Source organism: Hemicordylus capensis, chromosome 1 (assembly GCF_027244095.1).
Source record: "Hemicordylus capensis ecotype Gifberg chromosome 1, rHemCap1.1.pri, whole genome shotgun sequence".
Classification (NCBI taxonomy): Eukaryota; Metazoa; Chordata; class Lepidosauria; order Squamata; family Cordylidae; genus Hemicordylus; species Hemicordylus capensis.
In genome coordinates, this window is record NC_069657.1 from 280,545,609 (window position 1) to 280,566,693 (window position 21,085).

Here is a 21,085-nt window from a genome sequence, read left to right on the forward strand (position 1 = left end):
AGCCCATAAAAGTTTCTTCATGTGAATAAAAGAAATACAAGGACTGGAAATACAACCACAAAGCACAAAACCCACTTCTTTACCCTCTCTTCCACCATTAGCCATCTTTCTGTATTTATTATATTTTAGCATATATTCCATATCTGCCAACATGTCCCTATTTTCCCATTTTCAGGTAAATGGGAAAATAGGAACATGTTGGCAGGTATGATATTCCAACATTTTGAAACCAGGCTCTATTTAGCAGGTTCGAATAAGTCCTATTTTGGTTTCTCAAATTTGATTGTGTGTGTTTGTCTAAAACTGTTGCATAATGGGGTCTGCAGGTGTCATGACACAGGCCAAGCAGAGGCCCATTGCACATGCATGGTGGCCTCCAAAATGGCCACAGTGAGGGGGAAAAGCCCGGAAAGGGTCAAAGAACTCCCCAAAAGGGCAATTTTTGGCATGAGGAAGGCCAGCGGCGCGGGCAGGGGGACCTCTGCAGATCCCCCGTGGCCTCAGAGAAGCCCCCCAGAAGTGAGCAAATACTTTTTTTTTTTAAACCCAACAACACAATACTTGTGAACCACCACCATCCCATACCAAATGGTGGGGCTTGTTGGAGGGCAAAACCAAACTGGCCTAGCCCAGATCCAATTCAGATTCAAACCGAACTGGTCCAGCCCGTTTTGTGCACACCCCTAGCCCATACAGCCAGCTCCCCCACCTCTCTGTTGTCTTGCTAACCAATAGGGTTGTCAACTGTCTCATTACACAGGATGTCCCTCATTTCAGGGATGAAATGTTGGTCCTTATAGGAACAGCATTTATCCCTCATTTATTCAATAGCATATAATTCAATTACATACACATCAGTGATACTCAGGCTCTTGATTACCACATCATACACCTCCCACCCAACCCCCACAAACTTGTGTCCCTCATTCTGGCAATTAAATGTTGACAACCCTACTAACCACAGAGACTGCTCTTCCCATCATCCAAATATGGACAGGAGAATGGGGGACCTGAACTGCAGGTCACTTGGGCCCACAGTTCCAGGCTACATCTGAACTGGATGTGTCACTCACTACAACTGTAACAAATTTGGTCCTAATTGGTTACATGGTCCACAAGTAAGCCCACTTACACCTCAAACGTTTATACATCTGCCATATTGAACTGGGGTGGAGGACATCACACACTACACTATTAAGGTGTCCCTACAACTGTATCCAATTTGGCTCATATTGGCATTTATTTATTTAAAATATATATACCTCACCCCTCCAGTACACTACTGCTCGGGGCGGCCCACAACAATAAGATAGACGATACAATGAAAGTAATAGAAGTAACTTTTTTTTAAAAGTCAGATTAAAAACCACAATTATTAGGTTCAAATTAAAATTGATATTTATCTGTTGCAAAGTTGATAAGTGGGAGGGGGGTGGATACACGCACACAGAACTGAATCCACTGAAGGTAGATGGGGCGGGGCTGCTGTGCAAAGCGCAGCCTAAAAATAACCTTGCATGCGTTAAGGATGGCTGAGGTTTGTCTTGCCTTCTACTCGTCACTCAAAGGCCAAAACGTCGTCGAAGGGACCAGGAAGCAGACGAGAGCAGACCGCTAACGTCACCTCGACTCCTCCCTTTACTCTGAAGCTTCTCCCACTTTCTTTTGCCCGGGCGGAATTTATCTCCACCCTTCCGAACTCTCGCACGCCCCCTTCACTGCGTGATACGTCGGGTTCCTATTGGCTATGCAAAGGAAAGAGCACCGAGAGCGCCAATGAGCGACGGCCACGGCTAGGCTTGCTGAAACATTTGGTGTTCTCTCCGCTTCTCTTCTCTGGGAAGAAGCGTGAGCGTTGGGAGTGAGGAAGGAGTCAGTCGGGGTCCTTCAGCGGAGCGACATGGGTGCGTTCAGCGGAAGGCGGATTTTGCTTGGTAAGGGAATGCTCTCGGTGTGGAAGAAGGCTTCGGCGCCGCTATGCATTGCAATGCGGGCGGGGGAAGATTTGGTATTGGCAAGCAACAATGCAAGGTTAATATGGGGGTATGGGGCAGCGCAGGCCGGATGGGTGAGTCTGGCTGGGAACGTCACCATTGTCTTGGCAATAACCAAGCGGTGTGGATAATTGGTGGAGGTTATAAGGGGGTGCTATCTCAGAATCAGAATTTTAGATTTTCTTTTGGATCGCACTAAAAGAGGTTGGTAGCAGTGTGTGTGTGGGGGGGTCTTTTCTGTGGAATGGGTGCTGTATTGTGCAAATAGTCTTTGCAAAGAAGAAAACTTTGTCTTTAATGCCGTGTTTTATGTAGCGATGTGTTCGGATGTTAACGGAACTGCGGGGGGTGGGGGTGGGGGTCGTCCCTTGATATGCAGTCGAGATTTAATATTATTTCTTATTAATGTAATAGCCTTGTAGTTTATAGTCTGTAAGGGATTATTTGATTGGATGATTGGTGGAAGGTTGTGATCTTCAGTTGTCTGTCTGTTTAAAAAGTAGCAGTCCTTCACAGGTAGCAAGGCAACTGCTCCTGAAGTGCAGAATGCAAAATAGGCACTCCAGGTTTTCTGTGACAATGAGGCTTTCTAAAAAAGGAGAGAAAAATTGGCTTTAGTACTAGCCAACATGGAGGCACATGCTCTTGTAAAGGCCGCTATTCACGTGTCAAAGCACCCATCTCTTATAAGCCTATTACTGTGAACCTCCAGTTTGGGGGGAAAACCCTTCTAGCAGGAAAAAAGGTAAGTGCTCTTATGTTTGTATAGAGTGACTTGCATACACGTCTGTGAATGTGATTCGTTGGGATGAGTTGTCCTGCTCATGGACAATTGCATTAACACTGTTATCCAGGAATCCTGTTCATGCTGGCATGCATCAATAAATTGGTTTGGGAATTTTTATGGGGGTCATCCTGTGGAAGCAAAATGCATCAGAACTGGCCTTCAAATAAGTGCTGATAAGCAGGATGTAGGGATGGGCATGGAACTATTCAGTGCTCCATTCTAGGAGCTCCGAACCAGTTCCATGGACTGGCGTTTGAGCCAGTTCAAAGGTGGGTGGTGGTGGATAACTTTAAGGGTGGGGAAGGGTGCTCTTACTCCTCCCGCTCCATTTCCCCCGCTGGTGCTTTGTATTCAAATGGTCTGGCAGGGCACCATGGGAAGCTGCCTTATACTGAGTCAGTCCATTGGTCTATCTAACTCAGTATTGTCTTCACAGACTGGCAGTGGCTTCTCCAAGGTTGCAGGCAGGAATCTCTCTCAGCCCTATCTTGGAGATGCTGCCAGGGAGGGAATTTGGAGCCTTCTGCTCGTCCCAGAGCAGCTCCACCCCCTGAGAGGAATCTCTTACAGTGCTCACACTTCTAGTCTGCCATTCATATGCAACCAGGGTGGACCCTGCTTAGCCAAGGGGACAAGTCATGCTTGCTAACCACAAGACCAGCTCTCCTCTCCACCAGCATACCTTCCTACCGCCCCATTGCTTTCTCAGGCCGGACGTTCCTGGTGCATATGTACATGCTGTACATGCGCACATAAGGCATGTGCACCTGCACCAGGAACTTCTGGTCACTTTTGGCCTGAGGAAGGAACAAGGTGGTAGGGAGGTACACTGCCACCCCGTCGGACCATTTTGAATACACAGTGCCGGTGGTGAAAACACAGCGGGAGGGGTAAAAGCACCCTCCCCCGCCATTAAGTTATTCCTCCCACCCACCTTCGAACAGCAGGCACCAGTTCCATGCACATGCCTTAAGCAGGATGCATTTACTGAAACAAACTGACCTGGGTCTCCGCTTGGAATTGGATACCTTGGGTACTACAGACTAGCTTTTCAAAAGAACTTCTGTGATGAGCTTGAGTTGATTGTTCTTTGAAACTACTTCTTAAAGAATACTAGTTTCCTTATTCTAATAATTAGCTGTAGACTTTTGATTATAATTCTTGGGCTGATGTCAAGCACAGAGATCAAACAGTGCAACATAATAAAATTTGCATATTATTATTATTATTATTATTATTATTATTTGTTTGATTTCTATACCGCCCTTCAAAAAATGGCTCTGGATGGTTTACACGGAGAAATAATAAATAAATAAGATGGCTCCTTGTCCCCAAAGGGCTCACAATCTAAAAAGATGACACCATGGTTAGACTTCAAACCTATCTCTGCTATGGTTGTGACTTGAATTTGTTGTAGCGAGTAGGGGAGGAATATTCATTGGAGCTAATGGAAGTTTTGTACATGCATGGGGGAAGACTGATTCCTACCACTATGTGGTATTTACTAGGGGTGTGTGAATTGATTCGGATACAAAATGATTTGTACCCGAATCTAGCTGATTTGAGTGATTTGTAGACAGAACAAATCACCCCTGTGCTCAGTTGCCCAGATTAAGGTACAAATAACCCAGATTCAGACTTGAAAACATTCGGGGATTTGGACCTCCATTTTTGTGGTCACAGTGGGTTGGATTTTAGTTCCCAATGGGTGCCTGCTACCACCCAGATTTCAAAGAAATTGGTGAAAAGGGTGGGTTGTTGTTTTTTTTAAATTAAGTTGACGCGTCTTTAAGCTTTTTAAACGAAGTTCATTCATTTTGCACCAAAGAAGATTACGAATGAACAAAGATGTTCGTTCATCATCTTTGATGCATCTTTGTTGAAAAATGATGAATGAGCTTAGAATCCATTCTCATTTCCCACCAAGGAATCTACTCTCAGAACACCTCAAACTCTGAAAACAACAAAATCTAGTACCCCATGGGCTTGTGGTTTTTGGGGCACCCTATGTGCACTACACCACAATCCGCTCTGGGCCACCCTGGTGTCCCCCAAGTGGAGTTATGGGGCTGCTGAAATCCTCATTATTCCTTATGGGGGGGAAGCTTAAAGACGCACCAATTTCAAAAAATTGTTAAAAATCACCCCTTTGCCCAATTTCTTTGAAATCTGGGTGTTAGCTTCCTTCCAACCAGTGAGTACTACCACCCACCCCACTCTTTTGCCCACAGAATCCCTTATTTTGCCCCAAATCTATTTGGATTCGGGTACAAATCAAATCTGGGGTTGATTCTGGCCCAAAACAAATTGGGGGTGATTCGGTTCGGGTCCGGATCTAAAAAATCAATTCATGCACATCCCTAGTGTTTACATTAGAAAACACAAACATACCAGGGTCAGTGATATGATTGAAGCAGTCCTCCAATTAAGACTTTGTAATTAGTGGAGTAGTGGTGGCTTTATTAGCGCCTGAAAGTGATCAAATCACCATTCTCTCCCCCCCGCCCCGGGAACATGCTGGAAAATGGTTCTTCATCATGTTGTAGACTCTCTTCCTGCTGCATTCTAGGAAGTGAAATGGCAAACACCAGGAGCTGGCTGTTGAGAACATTCTCAGCACTCCCAGGCACTACTGATGTTTCTACTTCCTGCAGAGGCATAGCACAGTTCTAGCAGGGAAAATTGTGACAAATTGTGAATGTTTTGGTAACTGGGACAATCATATTTGCTAGGAATGTTCATGAACCAGCAGACTGCTGGTTTGGGTGGTGGGGTAGGATGCTCATTCGGCAGGAGACAGGATGCTCTTCCTCCCTTCCCCTGTCGGCTCTGTGCTGAAAATCGTTGGCATGGGGCGGCAAGAGGGTACGCTGCTGCCTCACGCCAGCGATTATTATGTTTTTGTCACAGTGCCGCCGGGGGAAATGCGGCAGGGTGTGTGTGTAAGAGCATCCTCCCTCCTGCTTAAAGGTAACCCCTCCCACTGCCAAACCGGTTCGGAGGTCCAAAAAAGGGCCTCCAAACTGGTTCATGCACACCCCTAATATTTGCACAGTGTCATGTGGTATGAGATGCCTTCAGGTAATTTGTAAAAGTTGTAGTGACTATACAGGCAAAAATCAAAATAATGGAGTCCAAGACAGAAGGGTGATACGTCTGTGCTTTGGAGCTATGCTGACATTTTCTCATGGAGAGGTGTCGGAAAGATCTAACTGATTGCACACACAGAATGTGAGTGTCCCATCTTGCTTGCTAATGATTTTTGTCCTATTCAGTTTGACCCTAATCAGCTTTCCTTTAGTGTCCCCTCCCCACTTAATGTACATAGGTTCTATTTACCATAAGCAAATCTCTAAAAGGCCTTTAACTCGTTGCTTGTCTTTTAGGAACTGTGAGCTGCACACTCTTCCTGGCTGTCAACAGCTTATACTCCTCCAGTGATGATGTTATAGATCTAAACCCAACAAACTTTAACAAGGAGGTCATTCAGAGTGATAGTTTATGGCTAGTAGAGTTCTATGCACCATGGTAAGTTTTATACGGAGCTATGTTTGAGGAGTATAACTAATACTGGTGTATGTTCGGTCTACAGCAGAGCTGCACAATTTCAGTCCATTCCTGTACTTTAATTTGTAGACTGCCCAGCGATTTTATATGGGGCAGTAGATAAATATGATAAACAAAAACAAACTCCCCATCAGTCCTTACTAGGGCATTGTGGCTAGGGATGATAGGAGTTGGAGGGCTGAATTTGTGCAGCCCTGATCTACAGCCCTCTCTGTGTAGGAAACTGGCTAATACATATAGACAAATGGTTTCCTCTTCACTCTGTATCTTCACACAGAGAGTCTGGATGAAATGGATCATTGTCATTGATCTGATTCAGCCTCAGATATTTTTTTGCAGATGCTATGGGTAGTCAGTAAAAAAACCCAAAAAACAACCCCACACCTGTGTGTGTGTGTGTTCAGTTAAGCACTTGTATACTTTGACTGCAGTCCTGCACACTGCAACCCTAAAGTCACACTGAAGTTGGTGGGACCAAAAAGCCCAACTGCCTGTAGTACTGCAGTGTTGTGTCCTTCTCCTACAGTATGTACGGAGGTCATCGTTCCTAACTATGGGTTAATGCCTCCTACTTGCTTCAAAAGACAGCAAATTGTCAGCTAGTTCAAACAGCTTGCTGGGTCTGCCTCCCTACCTAGCAGGCAGCAGAAGCAGGATTCCCCCAGTTCCTTTCTTGCTCCAGGGCAGGTGTGTTTTGAGGGAGCTCCTGCTATCCCTGCAGCCTCCATTTTCTCTCTTATCCTTCTCTTCTTTGCTCTGTCTCCAGCCTTCCCTCCTCTACCATTCTTCATGGAGCTAGCCCAGGCAGGGGAGATGTTAGCAGATCCTCTCTGAGGAGCCTGCTGCAGGACAGCGGGATCAGGCGGCCTCTCATTCGGAGGAGCATGTGCCCATGGAGGGGATTCAGCCGGCTACTAAGCCTAAGGCTTCCAAGAAGCATTGGCGGGGCTCATCCTTGCCGTTCCTGCACACCAACTATGCTGGTTGCAAGAAGTCTTAAGGCAGCCCACTTGGAGGGCTCCCATACGACCACATAGCCACCTCCAAAGATTTGGCCGGGAAGCCAGAGACGGGCTTCCCTGGTTGCACCACTTCTCAGCACAATCATGTCACTGATCATTTCATCGGTGGCAGAAGGATTTGCACCCAGGCAGTGCAGCCACTCAGGACAGGCGCCAGGTGACTTCTTGGCTGCTCCAGCGAGGCTGCTTCAGACTACAGGAGAGCAGGCACTACTGTTCTCCCCGGCCACATTTGAAGCAGTAGCAGCAGCTTCGAGTGGTCTGGAGCTGGGCCTCCCAACATGGGCACATCTTGCCTGTCAGCCGGGCCTGCCAGGATGGCCCTTGGTGGCGGTGGTGGCAAACACGCTAGCCCAGGTCTTGGGATCAATGGTGGGCCTGGCAGTTGCTGCAGCCACAACCCACCAAAGAAGCCCTGGATGTTGCAGGTGGTGAGTAGTTGGTCTTCCTGGATCATGTGCCCACAATCTCAGGGCCCTACTCTGTCCCAGATCCTGGGTCAGGCCTGCTCCAGGACCTCTCCAGTGGGATCGGGAGCCTGGTAGCTGCCACATTGAGGGGCCAGGGACTACTGCCGGGGGAGTTGCTGCTGATGCCCCAGCCTCCCCTGCTCATGTAGGCCAATCACTTGGAGGGCAAGGGGTTGCAAACCAGATAGCCACTCCCGAGCCAGGCCACTCTCTTCCCAGGCCACCTACTAGAAGTCATGTCACCACTCCTTGTTTCTGACTTGAGGTCTCCTGATCCTAGAAGGACTTCCTAGTCCACTAATGGGCTTGTCCCTGAGGATGCAGAATTGGAGCAAGCCTCGGTCACCTCTTATCCCCGGCACAGCTGAGAGGAGGAGGGCAAGCTTCTGAGGAGAACTCAGCTGGACCTATCCCCAGCCCTATTACTTGACTGTTTCCCCCAGCAGATTTTGGGATATGGCTGGCAAAGGCTAGAAGAGCCACTGAGGCCCCACACCTAATACCTTTGGCCCAGGAGATTTTTCCTGTGACCTCCCCACAGGACTCAACGTTTTCCTTCCTTCTGCTTATGCATAAGACTATGCCGGCAGAATGGAATGCTCCGGCCTCCACAAAGTCCTGTGGAGCTTCCCCAGAGGCTCTATGCTCTGCCAAGTGATATTATGTCCCTATTGACCACCCCAGTTATTGATGGGCCAGTTGCCACTCTGGTCTCTGGATCAGTCATGAGCAGAGATGGGGACGAGCATCTCAAATCACCGGACAGAAAGCTGGACCACCTCCTCTGCAGGGTCTATGAGGCTTCAGCCATGGGCATCAGGACCTCTGTAGCTATCTCTGTTTTCACTAGGTCCCTGAGGGCCAAACTAAGATGCGCCAGGGTCTCAGTAAGCTCATCAAGGCCACAGCCTACATGGCAGACACTGACTTAGAAGTGCTCCAATGGACACCTAGATCTATCACTTCGGTGGTTGCCACGCACAGGTCATTGTGGCTAAAGAACTGTCACATTGACCACAAGTCCAAGGTCAATTTGGCTTCTACCCCTTTCATGGGCGCCAAGCTCTTTGGGGAATCCCTAGAGCCCATCCTGGTCAAAACCCATGACAAGGCTTGGCCCGTAGGGTGCATGGATTCACCTAGGTCCTTTCGACCCAGCCACTCTAACAAACCTTCCTTTCACCCCCATAGGTCCTCTCCCAGGTCCCAGGATGTCCACTTACTCTGAGCCTCTGGTTCGTGGAGAGCTATTTTGAATCAGTGACAATTCAGCCGCTTCATTCACTAGCGCAGGTTCCACATGGAGATGCTACAATCCATCAAGGAGTCTATAGTGCCAGAGGACTTCCTGGTCTCCATAGACTTTATAGTCAACGAAACCAGGAACCATCTATCCCTGTCCCAGACACTACAGCATCTGGGGGCATGGTTCAATGCCTTGAGAGTAACCATATCACTTCCCCAGGATAAGACTATGCCAGCTCATACATCCCGTCCTAAACACTTTGTCTGTGGACCTCCTGCTGCTGTCACAGGTCCTAGGAACCGTGATTGCCTGCTTCAACTGTATACCTAGGGATGTGCGGACCGGTCTGGCGGTCCGGTTCGAGGTCGAACCGAACCACCCACACCCCCAGTTCCGTTGGACTGGAACCGGAACGCCGGGTCTGGTCCAGCCGGTCCATGATTTTTTTTTAAATTAAAGTTGATTTTAAATACCTTTAGCCCCTTTGGGGGGCATGCTGAGGCCGTGTGTGTGTGTGTGTGTGTGGTCCGCACAGGTTCCCTCTCCCCCTGCCGGCCTTCCTCATCACCGCCGCGGTCGGGTAACTGAACATTTCCAGCCCTTTCAGGTTTCCGTGCAAGCGTGTGGACGCCATTTTGGCGCCCGCCGCGCATGCACCAATGCCCTCTGTGAGGCCATGCCTAAAGTGGCTAGAGTGTCGGACTAGGACCGGGGAGACCCGAGTTCAAATCCCCATTCAGCCATGATACTAGCTGGGTGACTGGCCAGGCACTTCTCTCTCAGTCTAACCTACTTCACAGGGTTGTTGTGAGGAGAAACTTAAGTATGTAGTATACCGCTTTGGGCTCCTTGGAGGAAGAGCGGGATATAAATGTTAATAATAATAATAATATTATATAATGTCACCTCTCTCCCTGCCCAGACCTCCTTTCTCAGGGTCCCCTTATCCATCCAGACCCCGAATGGCTACAACTCTTTGCCTGGAAGTTGAGTACTCTGTGCTTGCTACCAACGAAGGGATATTCCAAGCTGGTCCAGAACATCATTTTGGCCATCCGCCAGTTGCATTTATCAGGCCATCTGGGCAGAGTGGCTCAGGTCTTCGCCTTCTTGCAGGGTGGGCTAGACCAGGGTCTCCGGACAAGCACACTCGGGCGCCAGGCCTCGGCCCTCTCCTCTGTCCTCAAACTAGGTCTAAGCACCATCCATCCCTTCATCCCCACATTTCCTGCTTCCTAAAAGGGGCAGCTAACATTGCTTCACCCCCAATAGATGTCATAACCCCGCCCTCGGAACCTAAATAAGGTCCTTAACACTTTTATACGGGCCCCATTTGAGCCTCTACGCACCGTTCCTCTCAAAGTTCTGTTCTACAAGGTTCTGTTCTTAGTTGCCATCACGTCACCCTAGCAAGTCTTGAAATTAGGAGCCCTGTCAGAAAGCAGCTTTTCATCTTTCAGCAAGATGCTGTGGTCCTCAGAACTGACCCCACCTTACTTCCAAAGGTTAATCCCACCTTTCACAGAGCCTAGGATACTATCCTCCCATCCTTTTGTCCAGTGCCAGCTCGCCCAAGGGAGTGCTCCTGGCATAAGCTGGACATTTGTGGGGCCTTTCGCATATACTTACACAGAATTAGGGAGTTCTGAAAGCCCAAGTCCCTTTTCTTCCTAGGTCGGTGGGTTCCAAGTTTTCCTAGGCCTCATTAGCATGGTGGATCAGGGCCTGCATCACTCTGGCCTACCAGGCCCTTTCCCTTCCAGTACCACAGGCCATCATGGCCCACTCCACATACTTCACCTCAACTTCTGCAGCTATATCCGTTCAGGCTCCACTGGCAGAAATCTGCAGAGGTGCTATCTGTTCTTCCATTTCTCCCTTCATTAGCATTATAAAATCAACACCTTCTAGTCCGCACAGGCGGCCTTTGGGCACACAGTGATCCACCAAGTAGTGTCAGTCTGATCCACTCCCTCCCTGACAGTACTGCTCTGGTATGTCCCATCCTTTGGAAATGAAGACCACCTACACTGTGGGAGAAAGAAACTCTGGACTTTCTCCACAGTGTATGGAGGTCATCCAACCCCCTGTGGATCACCTCCTTTCCTAGCTTTTTTTTGGTGTGCAATCCCTTTCTGGCCACAGTAGATTTCCAGCACACTCTACTTTCTCCCTCACTGTAATCTTGCTTGCCGCTGGAGGGCTTCATCAGCGAAAAGCAATCAACCAAGCAGAGGAATGACAGTCAAGGAAATGGGGGATCTGGTTTCCACTGTCTGCTGGGTAGGGAGGTGGAGCCAGCCAGCTGTTTGAACTAGGTGAACTACTTCTTATCTTTTGGAGCAAGTAGGAGGAGTTAATCCATCATTAGGAATGATGCGTGGTGCAGTGGTTAGAGTGCTGGACTAGGACCGGGGAGACCCGAGTTCAAATCCCCATTCAGCCATGATACTAGCTGGGTGACTCTGGGCCAGTCACTTCTCTCTGTCTAACCTACTTCACAGGGTTGTTGTGAGGAGAAACTTAAGTATGTAGTACTTGGAGGCTCCTTGGAGGAAGAGCGGGATATAAATGTAATAATAATAATATACTGTGGAGAGGAACCATTCACGTGAAGTCCAACGCTTCTTTTTATAATGGACCTTTACCAAGATGAGTTTGCCTTAACCTGAATTGAATCTTGGCAAATTTGGTATATGTTCTAAGCACTTGCCACCTACAGACATCATTGTAGGAGAATCTTGGCTTTAGTATTTTCCTTTGTATTTTGCTTGTTCCCAACTTGTGATGGGAGGTGAAAATTAACTGGAAGAATGAAGCAAAGTGAAGCTTAATTATTTTGGTTCTCTGGCATACACAGAGAATGGAGCTTCTTTTTATCTCCAGGCTCTGACGTGCGCACACATACCTGGTACTTCTGCCCACTTCCGGCCGGGGGGGGGGCGGGGCGGGGCGCGGCAGGGAGGTACGCTGCTGCCCCGAAGGTTTTTACCGGCAATGAGTGCTGGCAGGGGGGAAGTGGTGGGAGGGGTAAGTGCACCCTCCCCCGCCCTTAAATCAGCACCCCCGCCGCCTTCAAACCACCCCGCCACAGTTCTGTGCACATCCTTAGTGGTGCCTCAAACCTTCATTCCTGCCTTTAGCTTGGCTTCATAGCCAGTTCAGTGATGCAAAAGATGGGCACTGATATCCTGAGCTGTTTCAAAGAGGACCTGGTTTGGAATAAATAACATATTTAAATAGCTTAATTATTCCTGATTTTTTTTTTCTTCCTGGAAGGTGTGGCCACTGCCAAAGACTGACACCTGAATGGAAGAAGGCTGCAACAGCATTAAAAGTAAGCTCTCCAAAAGACAACTGAGACAGGCTGGCTGTTGTCACTGCCTGGTAGTACTCCCCCCCCTCCCCCATTTTGAACAAGCTATTGCTCTTGAGATTTCCTCTGACTTAACTTAAAAGAAAAAAGTGTATTCATACAATTTCTCTGTCTTTACATGCATTTTCAGTGACTTCCCTGTGGATTAAAATTTAGGCATGGTTGTTGAACAAATGTTATTAAATGTCCAAGCCAAATAAAGACAGCAGCCCTGAAACTGTACTTGTGAATGGTTTCCTTGGCTTAATACACCTACATTATTACTCTGACAATTTTTAGAAAACATTTGAAAACCCACCTCTTCACCCAAGCTTTTTCAGTTCCTTAAAATTCTAAGGTTTTAATTTGTAGGTGATTTTTAAATTGTTAAATTGTTTTAAGTTTTTGTATATATTTTAACTTGTTTTATGCTATTGTTAACCGCTCAGAGACAAAAGTTTGGGGCCATGTACAAATTTGATTGCTTGATAAATAAATAAATAAATTTATTAAAGTGGGCCCAGATAGATATGCTAATTCAGTAAAGCACCCTATATAGAAGCCTGCTTATAGCTTCCTCTTAGAGCCTTTTCTTTCTGGAATACGTTGTTTCTAATTGAAGCCTGTCTGTCTTGCAGGGTGTTGTGAAAATCGGGGCAGTTGATGCAAATAAACACCAATCCTTAGGTGGTCAGTATGGAGTAAAAGGATTTCCCACTATTAAGGTATTTGGTGCCAACAAGAACAAAGCAGAAGACTATCAAGGTAAATGTTTAAGGGGTGCAACTTCTAAAAATTGTCAAGTTATACCTTTCAAAGTAACGAGCACCTTCTTTCCACTTACTACTTATTTACAGAACTTTGTACCCAGCCTGATTAGTTGAGGGTGGGGAGAAATCTGTGATAGCATGTCATTTTGTGATATTAGACAGTTCCACAAGTTGTCCCAATATTTGAGCTGTACTGGGAGGATGATGTCTCTAGTGTCCTGACAGTGAGCTAGCTAGGAAGATATAAGTCCTATTCAGACATTAAGTTGTACGTGTGTACAGACACCTATACAGTTGTTGGTGTAAATGATTGTACATGTGTTCATTTTAAAAGTGGATCTGGATACAGGCTGCCTTTAAAGAAGAGTACTACTTGCTCTGAACATGTGTGAATAACTGCACAGGCATACAGATTTGTATGTGAGTACACTGTACATAGACTGTACATGCTTTGAACATGTACAAATAGGGCTGTATTTCTTGCAATTCCCTAGTCCTGTAGCTCTTTTCTTCTCCAAGTTATATTGATGAGCATACTAATCTGTCAGTTGCTGTGCTTTTTGAGTTCTGGCTGTTGGTGCCGTTGCCTTAAATTACTGAATGAGCCCTTCTGGCAGATATTACTCTTCCTGGCACAACATTGCAGTGATCGGAGAAACTGCCTGCCATGTTTTTCCCTTCCCTCCAGAACTATTGAAGGCCCTGGGTTACCCTTCAAGACTGGCCTTGGAAGATACATGTGGTGCGTCTTAATGTTCTTTGCAATTGTCTTCCTTTTATGTCTCAGGGGCCAGGACTAGTGAAGCTATCGTTGATGCTGCTTTAAGTGCTCTGCGGTCCCTGGTAAAAGATCGTCTTAGTGGCAGAGGCGGCGGTTATAGTTCTGAGAAGCAGGTACTTCCAGGCAGTAATGGCAAGCAAGGACCAGGTGGCTAAACTTGCTATCTTTTGCCATTACTACTGCTGCTGTTTGGTTTAGATGCTGGTCTGACCTTCTGCTATCGTGACAACTGTTTATAATTGCATAATATGATTTTATAGCTGTCCTTAATGTTTCACTACATCTGTAAACCACTTTCAGATCGTTAAATGAAAGGTGGCTTACTAAATAGATATAGTAAATCCATCAATAAAATACTAACCTATTGTTTTGGCTGGTTTTTTGTTTTGTTTTGTTTTTTTGCGACCTGTTCTTTGTAAGCATGCTTTCTTGCACTGTTGTATTAGAGGCTAATCAGAGAGCACACTCTTTCAGTTCTGTCTGTAAAATGCATGTTGCATAACTTACTACTACTACTACAAATACTGCTTTTCAGCAAAAGCTTCCAAAGCGGTTTACATAGAGAAATAATAAATAAATTAAAAAGATGGCTCCCTGTCCCCATATGACTCACAAACTAAAAAAATTCTTAGAATTTTCTAAAACATACATTTACAAAACTTTCCAAAATTATAATGAATTTGTTTACTAGGCTGCAATGAACTCTTAGTGATGAGGGTGGATTAGAATTGCCCTAAAGTAGAATCAGTGCAGCATGCTTGCTAATTTCAGACTTGTATGTGATACACATGGGTAACTTCTTATGTGTGAGAAACAGATGGAATTCCGACGATGAGGAATTTAAGGCATGGCAAGTAGGGTGAAAAAGAAACTGCTAAAAACAGAAAAGTGTATGTTTGGGGGGTTTGAATGATGAATGGCAAGGAATGAAACTGCAGAGTTAGCATTTATTTTTACATTTATATCCCACTCTTACTCCAAGGATCCCAGAGTGGTGTACATGGTTGTGTTTAGCTTCACAACAGCCCTGTGAGGTAGGCTAGGCTGAGAGAGAACTGACTGGCCCAGAGTCACCTAATAAGATTCATAGCTGAATAGGAATTTGAACTATGGTCTCCCCAGTCCTAGCGCTTTGGATTTTAACGATATCATCTTCCTGGTTTCACAGGGTAAAACTTTCTAAGCTTTCTAAGCAGGCTTCAAAACTTGATTTATTCCCACTAGATCGACAGGACTCTAGACTGCATGGGGGTTCTGTTGCCAGCTGTGTTGCTGGAAGCTGTATTTGTGCGTGCATGACCACAACACGCCTTCGTTCTTGCCAAGAATGAGAGAACACCACATGCATGTGTGGCATTAACATTTCTGGACTACAATAAGGGTGTTGCGGCTAAATTTGTGGAGGTTTATGTATTTCAAACTACAGAGTGGCCGAGAAAGCGGAGGCTCAGGCAAGAAAGATGTGATTGATCTGACAGATGACACCTTTGATAAGAATGTTTTGAATAGTGATGATGTCTGGCTGGTAGAGTTTTATGCTCCCTGGTGTGGACATTGCAAAAAGTAAGTGCTGTGAATCAAATGTATTACTTAGTTTTACCTTCTGCATATATGTGAGACCCTGGTGTAAGAATATTAACTTCTTTAGCTTGCAGCTGCTGGAAACGGATGAATATATTCCACCCTCCTAGTTTTTATTTATTTATGTATTTATTCGATTTCTATACCGCCCTTCCAAAAATGGCTCAGGGTGGTTTACACAGAGAAATAAATAAATAAATAAGTAAGTAAGTAAGATGGATCCCTGTCCCTGAAGGGCTCACAATCTAAAAGAAACCTAAGATAGACACCAGCAACAGTCACTGGAGGTACTGTGCTGGGGGTGGATAGGGCCAGTTATTTATTTATGCTTGGATTCTCTGTTGGCACTAGTTTTCTTTGTTGCCAGTGAGTCTGAAATAAAGCCCAGTGGAAACGGAATAGTTTATAGTGCACTTGATCATTCTGATGGCACAATCACAGTTGTAGAGATCTTGAGGGGCCTAGTCATGTAATCACCTATCAATCTGAAATACTTCCATAGCCTTACCCACAACTTAGAGCTGCTATCATGGCTTAGTCATTCTTTCTTCAGTTGGCCTTGAACTTAAGGCAACATCTGGTGAGGGGTGTGTGTGTGTGAGAGAGAGAGAGAGAAAGAAATGCTGTTTTTCAAGAAATAATAATTTTTTAAAAAAACACGCTTGACATGCCAATACTAATTTCTACTGGCGGCTGCTGCTATCATCATTATTAATGTACCTTTCTGCAGTCTGGAGCCAGAATGGGCATCGGCTGCAACAGAAGTGAAGGAGCAAACGAAAGGAAAAGTTAAACTGGCTGCTGTAGATGCAACAGTAAACCAGGTGCTAACAAGTAGATATGGGGTAAGTAGATGCAACCAGTTGTGTTCTGATAACTCATTTAAAGTATTGATGGGTGGGGAGAACAGCCCAGCACTGAAGGAGTGACCTGTGCACCTCAACACTGCATTTCAACTTTAATGTGGGGTTGAGAGTACAACCAGTCTGCATTCTCCTTCTCAAGAAGTTCTTGCCACTAGGATTTGCATGCAGGTTCCGTAATTTGTGCTTCACCTCTTCACTATCAAGATAAAAGTACCATTTATCACTCTGTGCCTGAGATTGATTTACTGTTAAGTCAAACCCCTTTTTGACAGCCAGCCATTCTTGCTACCATTTGAAACTATTGCAGATCCGTGGATTTCCCACAATAAAGATCTTCCAGAAAGGAGAAGACCCTGTTGATTATGATGGTGGAAGAACAAGGGCGGATATTGTTGCTCGTGCTCTGGACCTCTTCTCAGAGAATGCACCAGCACCAGAACTCCTGGAGGTATCCTTCTCCTTCCTAAATTAACTTACTGTTTTTTGTGTTTTTTGTTTGTTTGGCAGGTGGTGGGGTTGGCTTTGATTTTTAACTGAAGAAAGCACTCAGTGAAAGCATGATGAATATCATTTGCTTATATATTGTCAGTTGTAATCGATCTCTTAAGATATGACTGCATAGGTTATGTTACAAAATATTTGTTTAAAGGTAAGAAATGATATAGAAAAGAAATATCATTTATTTTACCTTACAGAAATCCAGTTCTGACATCTTGAATCCGAACTGGAACACTGCCTTCATTCATGTTGTGCAGCTGGAAATGAGCCATCTAGGATCTAATTCCTTTTTGCTTTAATGTTGGCTGTATTAATGCATGACATACTGAAGGCAGCAATAATTTGTCCTTTTTCTTGAAAGGTTGATTTACTTGTTGAAAGGTTTTGAAACAGTGGGCAGGTTCACATGTCACGGGGCAAGCAATTTGGAGAAAATCACTTCCTCGTGAGCAAGCACTCCTGGTGGTGGTGGTGCTGCTGTGATTGTCATGGCTGTTTGCCTGTCTATGCAAATGATATTTGTTTAAAGGTAACAACAAAACCTATGCAGTCATACCTTAAGACATAAATTACAACTGACAACTGTGAATGGAACTCTAGCCTGCACTAAGATTCCATGTCATTTAAAGATACAGTTACACTTAAATCATTACAGCCACTTCTGGCAGTAGTGTCAACTGTAGGTGCCAATGTTGGGTCCCCTCCACCACCTGACATTCAGATGATACAGAAGCAGTGTCACTACCAGGAGTGCGCACTTGTTGGATCCTGCAGTTTTTCCTACTTGCTTGTCCCCTTGGTGTATGAAGTTACCCAGTGTTAGCTGAAATCTTTTGGCACTGTAGGAAGTATTTACGTGTGTTAATCTTAACAAAAGTTGCTTGTGGACCTTGGGATGTGAATTCTCAAACCCTTGTAGCACTTGACTGTTGCCTAACCTGGCCCAAGGCTACCCCAGGCACTCTAAAGTGTTATGCCAAATGGCCATTAGAGGAGCTCTGACATGTGACTGCAAAGCCTTGCTCTGACATCAGATCCTTCTACCTGCTCATCCCCCAGTGGCATTGGGTAACGAGTCAGTAGAATGATCAGAAGCAGAAGAGGCCTTATAAGATGATAAAAGTACAACCTATTGCTCTGATCAACCCCTTAGCCAGTCTTTCGTTATTGGTACTTTATTCCTATTGGTAGCAAGGCATATCTTTCTCTTTAGATAACTAATGAAGATGTTTTGAAACAAACTTGTGATGCTCACCAGCTCTGTATCATTTCTGTCCTGCCCCATATTCTTGACACAGGTAAGCCATCAACAAAACGTGGTTTTTTTCTTACTATAGCAGCAGCATAAAACAAGGGTCTTCATTTTGAAATTTCTGTCAAACAGGAGCTGCAGGGAGAAATTCCTATTTGGGAGTCATGTTGAAAATGGCTGACAAATACAAAAAGAAGATGTGGGGGTAAGTATGGGTTGTCCTGAAAGGTGGCAAGAGGTATAGTTTGGGAAAAGATGCTGTACTATGTGGTGCATTTTAGGGAAGCAATCATCTGTATTATGTGAAATGTGCTTTGACTTGCTGTAGAATGGCACAACTATAAACTTAAGATAAAAGTGGACCAGTGCAAAATAAATGTTTGCTTGGCTGTTAAGAAGGGTAAGGAAGTAGGAACAGGCTATGGGATTGTGAACTCCTATCGTGATTTTACCTCTCTCCTACAGTTTCAGTGTTGCATCTCACTAGCACAAGCTGGAGGCTAGGGGAGGGGTCCAAAACTAGTTGTTGGGCAGAAACTGGAAAACTAATCTTAATGTTCAACACAGATTGCTATGATGTGTGTGTCTGCCTCTCTTCTAAGGTGGCTCTGGACAGAGGCAGGAGCGCAGTCTGATCTTGAAAATTCCTTGGGAATAGGAGGATTTGGATACCCTGCCATGGCAGCTGTTAATGCTCGAAAGATGAAATTTGCACTTCTTAAGGGATCTTTCAGTGAGCAAGGGATTAACGAGTTTCTGAGGTATAAATATCTATTAACACACTTGGTCTTTTTTGTCAGTACCTAAATCTCTAGGGACATGTCTATTGTCTTGCATTTGGACAAAATTTTGTAAGTGGCTTTGTATTTGTGCCCGGCGCGAGGAAGTGCACTACAGTATCTGAAGATCATTTTTGAAGTTGCTTTATTTTCCCATTATATTAGTTGTTGTTTTTTAAAGCTGATTTTAAATTGTGCATTGGAAAAGGGGAGAATATGTCGGGTAACTCTTTCTGTGAGTATAGCAGATATTGCCTGATCCATAATGAGAGCCGGAAAAACTTTATTTCATGGTGTGTGTGTGTGTATTGTGTGTACGTATGCACATGCTTGCATACAAGTGGTGCAGCAAATTCTAAATAAGCTTTGGAACTTCTTGCTTTAGGGAACTTTCTGTTGGCCGTGGCTCTACAGCACCAGTAGGCACAGCGGCTTTCACGAAGATTAATACAGTAGAGCCATGGGATGGCAAAGATGGTGAGGTAAGAGATGGGCACTGATCTTTTAAAAACCGAATACAAAATTAAACAAATGACCTTTTAAGCTGCACATCTCTGTCCATGTGAGCATTTTATTTAACTTTGTTCAGTATAAAGCTCTTTAGAACAAAGATATTCCCACTTTATCACTAGTAGTCTAGATGTGGCATTGTGGGAGGTGGAGTATCTTCACTCTGTTCATTCTCCTTGAATCAACTTAGTTGCTAACTCCCATGGGCTTATTTTGGAGGGGCAAGTGGTACTGGAGGAGAGTCTTCATTTCAAAAATTGTTTTTCCAGTAGCAGCAGTTTCAAATAGCACCATACGATTTTATGCATTTAAATACAAGTGGAAATGCTGTAGGTAGATTTCAAAGGCACATTTTCATGTTGGAGCATGACTTTCAAAAAGTAAGCAATGGTAAAGGGGAGAGTATAAGACTCCTGTTGTGTAACTCGTGCACAACAAATCTGCCTGAAATGCACCATGAAAAGAATCTGTCTACAGCACTAGTCCAACCAAAAATATAGAGCGAGTGGTATCCAGACCTTTAATGTTTGGTCATCAGCAGCTTCTGCTCATGGGAGGAGAATTATGTGAATGCAACTCGTCTATTTTACAGAAGGAGCTTGGGACAGTGTCATTCCGCCAAAAGTTTGGAAGCTGCTCAGAGTGTTTTCTTAGCCATATGAACAGTTTCCTATCATGATTTAAGTGCAGTGGAAGGTGCTAAAATTTTTCAAAGCAGTGTAGATAAAACAGCCAGTTATCTGAATAAATATGTAATGCATCCTCTGCTTGATTATCCCCTAGCTGCCAGCTGAAGAGGATATTGATCTCAGTGACATAGATCTTGATGACTGGGATAATAACAAAGAGGAATTGTGAGAGTTTGGAGAATTATTTTTCCTTGAGAGACTTTGGGCAATAGTTTGATGGAACATCACATGGTGATATACCAGTGGCCTTTTTTGCTGAGATAAAAAAGAAGTCCTCTGCTGTAACAAACACTGGAAAGTGAACTCTGTGCCTCTCAAGAAAACCATCTTAAAAATTCTATGAATTTTTTTGTATCCAGTAAAAAATTGATTGTATCCTGTGCAACCGATATTTTGAGGACAACACTGATCTTTCATTGAAATACTCCTTGTTTTGGCTTTTGTCCAGCTGGTATGTGCTACTTGACCATGACTTGAGATTTTGTTGTACCTAGTTTTAAAATGTGATATCTTCTCTCCAAAAGACAGTTGCTCTAGTCTTCATTTCGGTGAAAGAATAAAACAATATTTTTGACATGTTGTGTCAGTGTTGTACAGAGCCACGTATTTTGACAAGCCAATGCAATGTTTCAGATATCACTACAAAGTGATCAGAGACAGTATGGAGAATTATTTATATGGGATAATTCATCATGGAGTCTTGCTGTTCTTTCATTTTCATTTCTTCTCTCCTTTCTGGAGCCTTTGGGTTTACAGAAGCAACATACTGCTTGAAGGTATTTGGGGAGAGTCCATTGTGAGTGTATGCTTAACATGAATTATCTTGATTTAAGCTTTCTAGGAATTGTGCAGCAGGATATTGATTTGAAAAAAATTGATTTACATGGTTAGCTTTAGTATTATGACTTTACAGGAGGC

General features: G+C 44.7%; 1 protein-coding gene across 1 annotated transcript; it reads left to right on the forward strand.

Moving 5' to 3' along the window:
* Positions 1 to 1,777: 1,777 nt before the first annotated feature.
* PDIA6 (protein disulfide isomerase family A member 6) lies at positions 1,778 to 20,741 on the forward strand. Its single transcript, XM_053285645.1, has 13 exons — positions 1,778 to 1,934; positions 6,168 to 6,309; positions 12,366 to 12,423; positions 13,080 to 13,206; positions 13,999 to 14,105; positions 15,419 to 15,555; positions 16,304 to 16,418; positions 16,747 to 16,887; positions 18,151 to 18,235; positions 18,322 to 18,394; positions 18,792 to 18,950; positions 19,354 to 19,450; positions 20,262 to 20,741. Exons 1-13 carry the CDS (start codon positions 1,901 to 1,903, stop codon positions 20,334 to 20,336), a joined length of 1,350 nt encoding a protein of 449 aa, XP_053141620.1. The 5' UTR covers positions 1,778 to 1,900; the 3' UTR covers positions 20,337 to 20,741.
* The last annotated feature ends 344 nt before the right edge of the window (positions 20,742 to 21,085 follow it).